The 11,192-nt window shown below is 34.8% G+C and overlaps 1 protein-coding gene across 1 annotated transcript in view; it reads left to right on the top strand.

Annotated features, from left to right (window-relative positions):
* The first annotated feature begins 9,951 nt into the window (after positions 1–9,951).
* Positions 9,952–11,192, top strand: part of LOC140963662 (succinate dehydrogenase [ubiquinone] iron-sulfur subunit 2, mitochondrial-like) — a 1,940-nt gene continuing 699 nt past the window's right edge. The window contains exon 1 of the mRNA XM_073423063.1: positions 9,952–10,688. Within this exon, the coding sequence (XP_073279164.1) occupies positions 10,036–10,688 (653 nt within the window). The 5' untranslated portion in view covers positions 9,952–10,035. The remainder of the gene's footprint in view (positions 10,689–11,192) is intronic.

Genomic DNA, 11,192 nt, shown 5'->3' with positions numbered 1-11,192 from the left:
AGACAATTGACTGGACCTGAAATGATACAGGAAATGAATGATAAGGTTCAGTTGATTCGACAGCGGATGAAAGCCGCTCAGGATCGTCAAACGAGTTATGCGAATAAACGAAGACGACCCTTGGAATTCCAGAAAGGTGACAAAGTGTTTTTGAAAATATCTCCTTTCCGAGGCACCGTTCGATTTGGCATGCGAGGGAAGTTATCTCCTCGATATGTTGGTCCATACGAGATCCTTGATCGAGTTGGGGATCTTGCTTATCGGTTGGCATTACCACCAGCTTTATCTGCCATTCATGATGTGTTTCATGTTTCTATGGTGAGAAAGTATGAACCAGATCCATCACATGTACTTGCACCTGATGAGGTTGAACTTGATCCTTCTCTTTCTTATGTTGAACAACCTGTTTGCATTATGGATCGGAAGGAGAAAGTATTGCGAAATAAATAGATCCCCTTAGTTCGAGTACAATGGACACGGCATGGTGTGGAAGAGTCGACGTGGGAGTTGGAGAGCAAAATGCGAGATTCATATCCGCATTTATTTGATTCTATGTCATCTGTTCCATTGTATTTGATGTATAGTGATCCATTTACTGATTTTAGTTTTGATATGTACTATAACTGGTGACAAATTATATGTTTGCCAATGTTATGTATATAGAAATGTTTGAGATTTCGAGGACGAAATCTTTTAAGTTGGGGAGAAATGTGAGACCCCGAAAATAAAATAGCTTTAATGATATTTTGGTAAATAAGTTGAAAAATATTCAATTTATTTTGATGGCATTTTCGTAAATAAGTTGAAAAATAATGAATTAATTTTAAGGGTAAAATAGTAATTATGTTATGTATTTTAACATAATTGTCTGAATATTAGCCCAAATGATTTGAGATTTGGATATGACATAGAGAACTCAAAGATAGAGAAGTTTCATGTTTTGAGTTTTGAAAAATTGGATTGTTTGACTAGTGCAAAGGGATATAACGACGTTAAAGAGTTAAATAGTATAATTATATTATATTATATTATTTTATTAATATAATAATAATAATATAATATAAAAAAATTTAAAAAAAAATGAAAATTGATATATATATGAAACTTACGTTTTCGTAAGTTTCATTTTCAGAAAATTTGACATAGGGGAGAGAGAGAAGAGGAGATAAGGGTTTCGATTTTCTTTTCGATCGTGCGACTTATCGGTTTATCTAATCGATGAACCGACTTCAGTTCTGGGATCGTTGACACGAGGTCTTCGATTTGAGGTATAAATTTTATATTTTTGGTGATGTTTGAAATTCTTCGATTTTTGGAATAAATCCGATAAATTGTTAAATCATACAGAAATTGACGATTGTTTAATAGTGTATGATTTTAACGAAGAAGAGATGATTATGGTGATATTATTTTGAATTATTCCTAATTTATTATAATTAGAGAATTTTAATCGTTGGATTTAGATTGAAGAATTATTTGTCAGTTATTATTAATTCTGATAAATATATGTGGTAGAATAGCCGACAAAAAACTAAGTTTTGGAGTCGGAATTGAATTATATTATGATTTTTATTTAATATGAATTTTTGAAGTTTCAAAAGATATTTGAAACTTATGTTATTGATTTTGAATTATGTTATTGATTGAAATGAATATGTTATTGATGTAGATAGATTATTATAGCGAAATATTCAAGATACATCAATAGGAAACGAAGAATTGAGGTATGTTGCGACCGGGTAACATACGACAGGTATCTGTATTATATGATATATGTTTGATTGATTGGATTGAGATACATGTCTATATGCCTTATTTGTTGAGTTGATGTGGCATACATGACATGCACGTTGAGCTATGATCCTTGGATACCCTGATATGATTTGATTTGATTCTGGGGTTTGTGAACACAATGCTATGTTTGGTATTACATGACCCTTAAATCATAGTCATTTGTGGCCCCGATGATTGATTGAGATTTGGGATTTGATGGCGCTTTGTCGACGCTATCATATGATTATCCCTGATTGAGGCCGGTGTGCCAGCTCGAGCATTGATTTGATAGCGATTCGATTGACTCTGACATGTGCTCAGTGGATGGGCATTTGACCTGATACCTCCACGACATACATGCATTGCATATCATATATCATTGTTTAGATATCTGTGGTATATATTGTGGTTGCTTCAGAATGGGCTTTGCTCACCCCAGATGGGGCTGTTGTTGTCTTTGTATGTGGACAATGACAGGTACTCCAGGATATCAGGAGACCGGAGATGGTACTTCTGGAGGGAGTCACAGTTTGAGTTGAGGTTTCGTGGTCTTTTCCAGTATATATGTTATGTATCTATATATACCGAGGTATGTCCCGAGGATATGATTTGTTGTTGTATGAGTTGTTTTGATTATGTGTGGGCATATTTTATGATATGAGAAGAAATACTATTTTTAGTATTCAAATTATATTTTGGGCTCATTGTAAAGAAATTTTAAACTCGTTTTCCGCTGTAATTAATTAACTCTAATCACATTGCATTGTAATAACGATTAGGAGCTAAGGGTCCCACACCATTAGGTCTTATTACTTGATGATGGAAAATTGCACACAAAACCACCACAAATCCTTTCCAATTTCTCCTTGAAAGTCACGGCCACCACATGAAATTGGTGATGGAAATCTTGGCCACAAAGCAATTTAGTTTGCTTAATTATTGATTAAGAATCAATAATTATTTTCTTAATTGTTGATTATGAATCATAAGTGAAAAAAATCATGATAATGAATCATGATGTCACTGCCACTTCAATTTTGGAGAAGAAATATTTCGTCCATCAAGCTTTCTTCCGCCACCGCGTCGTCGTCACCGCACCGTCTCCGGATTTTGGATATTCGGAGGCTACAGTCTCAACGCATAAATTTTTTGGATTTTCTAGTGCAGACCAAGCGAGGAAGACAGACTTCGATCATGTACATAATTAGGCGATCTAAGAAGAAAAGCCGTTCATAGGGATATACAAGAAAAGCTATATCCCCCTAAACACCGGAATATTTAGGAGTCCAGCGTTGAGAACACAAAAGTATAATTCTAGACTCTATATGAATGTTTTGAACACACGACGTCCGAAAAAAAAAATTTTAAACTTCCGCTACATCTTGTGTGCAAGAATACGATGTCCCAACATTGACTACCCAAATTTCAAGAAAATCAAGAGTCCTATCTTAAGGATAAATAATCAACAAATTCAAAATTACACAGGGAAAAAAATTGAAAATTTAAGGGTATATATTAAGTTGTATTTCATCTTTAATCATCATCAAGCTTGTACGATTGAGAAAAAAAATCTGTTTGGATCTCCTCCTAAGATTTAGAACATCATGCCCGGTAAGATTCATATCATACTCACCTTCTTCAAAAAGATTTGTCCTCAAATCTTGGTTACTTACACAAAAACAAAACAAGTTAGTAATAACAAAGATTATATTATCAGCATGCTTACTTTTAAACTTTAGTTTGTATGCGCTATCATTTGCGTGCTCCATCACTGCTTGGAACCCCAACTAAATGGTTGCAATTCACTGTGTATTCATCAATTACACCAGACAATAAATAACAAATGATACAAAATGACAATAATAAAATCAAATCATGCATCATAAAAATCAAATTTCTCCCATTCATAGACCTAGTTAATACAAAAATAAAATCCATATAAGTGTATGACCATAGATCACTAAGAATAAGACATAGTTCACGCACGATATAAGACTCTATTTGAAATGTCAATATCATAAAAATCAAATTTCTCCCATTCATATACCTAGTTAATACCAAAATAAAATCCATATAAGTGTATGACCATAGCTCACTAATACTAAGACGTAGTTCATGCACGATATAAGACTCTATCTGAAATGCCAATCTCCTATATGCAGTGCACCTATCACAATCCCACTCAACATATCGTTTCATATACAAACATCACATATAATCATGCATTACATCAATGATCAAGCCACAATTATGTGTCTCAAGAACATGTCGCTCTTAAATGAATATGGAATGAATAATTCATTCTGTTTAAACAAATCTCCATCATAATCATAGAAATTATCATAACCTACAGTGCACTTTCAAAACCATCATCAAACAAATATAGGTCATGCAAATATAAAATGTCGCATGTACTATAATGCAATATCTTAACACATCACAAGAATTTAAGTCTAATGCATATACATACTTGTAGCCACAAAATCCCACTAATTTAGCAACTCACTAGAAATAAAAAGCAACAAAGTGTAAATTCAATACATAAAACTTCTCATAACTCTCACACCCATAAAATTTAGAGACAAAAGTGGAAACCAAATCACCTCTCTTAAATTTCGCATTTGCAATCTTCCCTCTAAATTCTTGAAAGAAACACAACAAATAATTAAGGTAATAAAAGAAGTCATACCTCATAGTCGTTGCGTTGACAACTACTCTTATTTCACCTTGATTTTCCTTGAATTCATGTGGCTCAACCTATTGGATTATTTTGTCAACAAGACTCGATTGTCTTCTCGTCGTGAATCCTCCAAAATCCAGTAAAAAAGAAATAACAATGTTCGGAATTGAATCGACTATATCCTCACAATGTGAAGAAATCTCATTGTACAAAGGTACTTAAGAGGCTTATACAAAATCAATTGTAGCTCAATCTCGCTCTTTTTTTGCCATCAAATTATTTTTCTTTTCTTTTTCTTTGGTCATCTTTTTCTTTTTCTTTCATCTTTTTTTTTCTTCCTATGGTCGCCTCACTCTTTTTTTCACTTTTTGTTTTAGCCATGTCACATTTCTCTCCTCTCACTTCAAGAAAATCCAATTGAACCACAAGAACTACCTTTGGATTCAATTGGCCAAGAGATATACAATTTTCTTCAACAAATTCACAAACCAAGGTTTCATCATGTCTACTATCATCCTCCATAGCATACACAATAGAAACTTCTTCACCGCATAATGATTCACTCTCCACTATATACAGTTCAATGACATTCGAATCATCAACTAGTGGGAACTATCATCATCAACTTTCTCAACCTCAACTTCAGATTTGGGTTCAACTACAACATCAACCTTCATTTGAGATTCAAGCTCAACTAATGAATCTACTACTGCCACCTTCTCACTTGGACATTGGTTAATTTCATGTCCGACTTCTAGACACCAACAATATATAATAGCACAAGTACAAGTATTGGAATTTTCAGATGTACCTCGATATTCATGCTTTTGGTAACCTCCAACTTTGAATCAATCATTGGTCTAGCCATGATTTTCTCCTTCATGTTGGACTGGACCTCCAGGTAGATGGCAAAAAAGTCTCATACAATTCACGTTCATCTCTCTTACCAACTCTCATATCGCAGTGACTAGGAACAAATCGCTTCCTCATCACCCTTTTCATCTCATCCCACATGACAATAGGGCCCTCTCCACATATTCTTTTACCCAACACTATTTTATCCCACCAAGTAGCAGCATAGTCGGTAAATTCGCTACAAGCTCGTTTTGCCTTCATAGCTTCTACATAATTCTGAATTTCAAAAAAAAAAAACGCTCCACCTTCTTCTCCTACTCAAGGTACGCCTTTGGATCGGCTCTCCCATCGAAGATGGAACTCTAATCTTGTACCACTCACTCTATGTCCTTCCTAGCTTCTATATCCATTATTCTTGTCACGCCGCCTATCATCATCACAATTCAAATGCAACGCTCTATTTCCTTCGACTTTCCTACCTCGCATATTCTCACCAACTTGTATATACTTTTCACGTAAAGGCTGAATCTCCTTTTCCCTCACCCTATCCAACACTCCAACCCATTCTTAAAATTGATGATCGTCAGACATGTCATACATACAAGAAAGGTTAGTAAAAAAAATAACAATGTATATTTTCCTCACCCAAATCTCACAATTCATTCCAACGAAAATAACTCAAACTCTATTTTTTTTTGTCCTCACTACAAGTACCTCACACATCACTTTAAGAAAGAAACGCTCTCACTCAAGTGTTTCACTCAATTTTGATAGTTCTCTCGCGGGGTACACTTCAAGATTTGTTGCTCGTGTGCATCAAACTGACAATTTCAAACTTCACGACACTTAAAAATCGACTTACTCAAAAATGAGTAAAAACAAAAAATTTGATTTTTTTTTTTTTATACAGAAACTTGAATATAACTCACAATAGACATAAAAACAAAATTTCACTACCAAATAATAGCAAAATTTTTCGAATTTTGTACTTTTTTTGGGACTTTGTCACTTTTTCTTTTGTTTTGATCTAAAACCTATTTTTTTGGACTAATTGCATGTCAATAACAAAGAACTTGTGAAACAAATAAACAATGAAGAATGACTCAAGGAAGTTCGAGAATCGCAAGATTCAAGAACAGAGGAAAAATAGAATACAAGAAAATGAAAATCTTGTGATTCAATGAAACGAGGAACACAAACAATAGACGAAGAAAAAACTGTTTAAAAAAATATAACTTACATGTTTCAAAAGGAGCCTAAATTCTGATACCAAATTATGCGAATTCGGTTATGCAAGAAAAGCAAATACGAACTAGACCCAGTCGCGCCCTCTGTTCAATGAACAACAAGATTCTATTAACCTCCGATTTTTAACTTTGAAACAAGTAACTTATATTCACTCCTAAATCATGTGGTTTAGTAATAAATAACACGAGAGATAACAATTGATCCCAAACGAACCTTCAAAGAACTCGTCATTGAAAATCGAGTGAAGAACAATCGACAAACGATACAAAGTTATTAAACTTTGATAAGTTTGATTTAAGTAACACACAAAAATGTGAAACAAAAGCCAAAGCTTTTTGGTTGAGAGAAAACTCACAAAATATATCAAAAACTCAATATTCATATACAATTTCATGTATACATGTTTATAAAACTTTTTTTATAATTTAAAAATGTAAAAAATCATAAAACTCGCAAGTTAAGGTTTCCATATTAAAATTTGCATTGTGGCACGCTGAGGTGGGTCATTTTGGGCACTGGGCGTGTTGTCCTTGTACAGAGGTGCGCTGGGGCGACTAGTTTTGGGCCTTGGGGCATGCCGCCCTCATCATGGCCCACTGGGGCGGAGATTTTTGGCCGCTGGGGCGTGCTATCCTCGGCCTGGCACACTGGGTCGTGTTCTGGTTGTCTTCTGATGTCATTTTGCACACGAATGATTTGTTGCTAGACACGTCTTCATCGAATGCTTCCTTGAACTCCTTCGATCAATTGAATTATGCTTGATTTTTCATATTTAATTATCATCAAGCTTGTAAGATTGAGATAACACGTCTGTTTGATCTCCTCTCAAGATTTAGCACGTCATGCCTGCCAGATTCATATCAGAGTAATAAACTGATTTTTTGTTTATATCGTACTACGAGGCTTGTTATTTTCAATTGTTTTGTTGTAAAAAACATGAGTGTCGACTAATCTTGAGCTCGAGATGTGACATAGTACTAGTATACTCTATGATTAAGAACTAGAGCATAGCTGAAATATCGAATAAAGTTTTTCATACCAACAATCACTGATTCTCAAACAGAATGTTAAAATTTATGCGCACAACCAGAATATGTCTGAAAGGATGATGACATGAAAATAACGATATCTGTATATGGAAACAGATATATGATTTAAAAATATTACCGTCGCAGATGAAATCTATAAATAGATCAATTTGACAAGCTTTTAAGCTCTCTCCAGCTCTCCAACTTTCTGAATTCTGGAAAAAGCTTTCTGCGACCCAAACTGATAAAATCAAGCACACGCCAATAAGATATTATCTCATCATTTAATGATCAATTCGATCTTAGAATTTCTTTGTGAAATTTATGCAATTAAGAGTAATAAGTCTTACTGCTCATTTGATTAAGATTGAAGTTTACTAAATTTCAATTAGGCATTTTAAAGTTCTGCTGAAGTTGGTGATTTCAAATTACTTGTAATTATCAAAGCGTTTTAGTACAAATCCTTCCGTGAGGATGAAGACATAGGAGTATTGAAGCCTCCAAACATCCAGAAACAAACTCGTGTTAATTTACTTTTCATTTTGTCTTATTTACCTCTCATTTGATAAGCCAACTGAATTTTGATAAGTCATTTTGTTCAAACAGTTCCAGGCAGTCTACTTCGCACAGTTCTCTTTGTTGACTTACTGAGAACCAGACTGACTTAACCCAACCGAAATATTTGTAACATTGTTGAGATAAATTTATTCACTCCCCATCTAATTTTATTTACGATCCTAACAGATTTAGTTATCAATCCATTTATGAAAACAATGTTTTTAAGAATGGTTTTGAATATTATTAAGGAAAAAAAATAATGCTTTAAAATTGTAATAGAATTAATTGGAGAGTTAGCGTGAGTTAACTGATGTCCTTTAAGTTTGAACGCTTTGTTAGTTTCAGTTTGAATATTTTCAGTTATGCTATACCAGTTCACATTCAGTTCTGTCATTCAGTTTTGGTATTAGTCAGTTTGTCTATCTTCGAATCATCAGTTTTGAAAGTTATTAATCTTTTTGGGAACTTTAGTTCTTTACTTCATTTCTACTTGGTCTATTTCAGTCTGATAAGTCTTCTTCAGTTCTGATATTAGTTACATGCTTTCAATTCAGTTACTGTTCAGTTCGGGTCTTCAGTTCAGTTATTGATTGGTTTGTCAAACTCTGAAACTTATAATTTTCAACAACAACTTTCTGAATTTTGGAAAAAGCTTTATGTGACCCAAACTAATAAAATCAAGCACACGCCAATAAGATATTATCTGATCATTTAAAGATCAATTCGCACTTAGAATTTGTTTGTGAAATTTGTGTAATTGAGAGTAAGAAGTCTTACTGCTCATTTTGATTGAGATTGAAGTTTACTAAATTTCAGTTAGGCATTGTTAAGTTATGCTGAAGTGGTTATTTAAAATTACTTGTAAGTACCAAAGCTTTTTAGTACAAATCCTTCTGTGATGATGAAGGGGTGACGTAGGAATATTGAAGCCTCCGAACATCTAGAAACAAACTCATGTCAATTTACTTTTCATTTTATCTTCTTTACCTCTCATTTGATAAGCCAACTGAATTTTGATGATTCATTTTTTTCAAAGAGTTTCAGGCAATCTACTTCCGCACAGTTCTCCCTGTAATCTTCTTCAGTTATGAGAACGGTTACGTGCTTTCAGTTCAGTTACTGTTCAGTTCGGGTCTTCAGTTCAGTTACTGATTGGTTTGTTAAACTCTGAAATTTATAATTTCCAACATCAACTTTCTGAATTCTGGAAAAAGCTTTCTGCAACCCAAACCAATAAAATCAAGCACACCAATAAGATATTATATGATCATTTAGGGATCAATACACGCTTAAAATTTGTTTGTGAAATTTGTGCAATTGAGAGTAAGAGGTTTTACTGCTCATTTTTGAGTAAGATTGAAGTTTACTAAATTTCAGTTAAGCATTGTTAAGTTCTGCTGAAGTTGGTGATTTAAAATTACATGTAATTACAAGAACTTTTTAGTACAAATCCTTCTGTGGGAATGGAGGGCTGACGTATGAGTATTGAAGTTTCTGAACATCTCGAAACAAACTCATATCAATTTACTTATCATTTTACCTTCTTTAACTCTCATTTGATAAGCCAACTGAATTTTGATAAGTCATTTTGTTCGAACAGTTTCAGATAATCTACTTTCGCACAGTTTTTCCTGTTGACTTATTGAGAACCGAATCGACAAAAATTTCATTTCAGGGTTGCTAAACCAACAAAAAAATTTGTAACATTGTTGATACGAATTTATTCATTCCCCATCTAATTTTATTTACGATCCTAACATATTTAATTATNTATGCTTGAAAATTGTATCAGACTTAACTTGGGAGTTAGCGTGACTTGACAAAATTGTCCATCCACGTTTAACATTTTACCCCACTCGACACACGCCTTCTGAGCTGTTCCATATCTCATCAATGGCGACCCAATTGGTCAGGCGAGCTATATCTAGGGTTCCGCCACTCTTATCGGGCGCCGGAGCCACTCTTTTCAGGGCGCATGCCTCGGAGGCTCAGGCTCAACAGGGGAAGGCCGCCAGCAACCCCAAGACCTTCCAAATCTACCGATGGAACCCGGACTCCCCCCAGAAGCCGGAGCTCCAAAACTACGAGATTGATCTCAAGGAGTGCGGGCCGATGATTCTTGACGCCTTAATCAAAATAAAGAACGAGATCGATCCAACTCTAACATTCCGCCGCTCCTGCCGCGAGGGGATTTGTGGCTCGTGTGCGATGAACATCGACGGACGAAATGGCCTCGCCTGTTTGACCAATATCTCGTCCGGGGGCCCCATTATGATCACGCCGTTGCCTCATATGTTCGTGATTAAGGATCTGGTCGTGGATATGACGAATTTTTATAATCAGTATAAGTCGATTGAGCCATGGTTGAAGCGCAAGAACCCACCGGAGACTCCAGGGAAGGAGATTCTGCAGAGCAAGGCTGACAGGAAGAAGCTTGATGGGATGTATGAGTGTATTCTGTGTGCGTGCTGTAGCGCATCCTGCCCCAGTTACTGGTGGAACCCGGAATCTTACTTGGGCCCTGCTGCTCTCCTGCACGCGAATAGGTAGCATTTTCTTGGTGTTAATGTTTACTTAAGATGAAATTCGAAGGATTTGTCTTCTATTAAGCGGTAGACTCAGAATTAATATGTGGTATTATTAAGAATTTACGTGTAAATTTTGTTATTTGATATGGATTGAATTTGCTGGATAAATTTTTCCATGTTTGCTAATATTCTGTGATATTTTGACTGATGTTATGGGAATAGATTCAAACACTCGTAAGAGTATATTAAGAATATAGTTGAACAAGCAAAGAGTTTTTCAATCTCTCTGTGAGAAGGGTGTAGTCTTTCGGTGTTGAAAAAAGATTTCTAATGAAGAACATATAGCCTAAATTCATGATTTGCAATTTGGTTGATATTCTTTCTGTGGGACTCCTCTAGTGTTGCTATTATGCTTGTCAGTGCTTGGCTTTGATGAACTTTTTATTGATAAAATAAAATGATTGGCTTGGGTAAACATTGGATGATTTAATTGTATTCAGGTTCGCCTTTGCCAGATATATA

Source organism: Primulina huaijiensis, chromosome 17 (genome assembly GCF_012295235.1).
Source record: "Primulina huaijiensis isolate GDHJ02 chromosome 17, ASM1229523v2, whole genome shotgun sequence".
Taxonomy (NCBI): domain Eukaryota; kingdom Viridiplantae; phylum Streptophyta; class Magnoliopsida; order Lamiales; family Gesneriaceae; genus Primulina; species Primulina huaijiensis.
The sequence above is the reverse complement of the archived record's forward strand: the minus strand, read 5'-3'. Positions and strand labels throughout refer to the sequence as shown.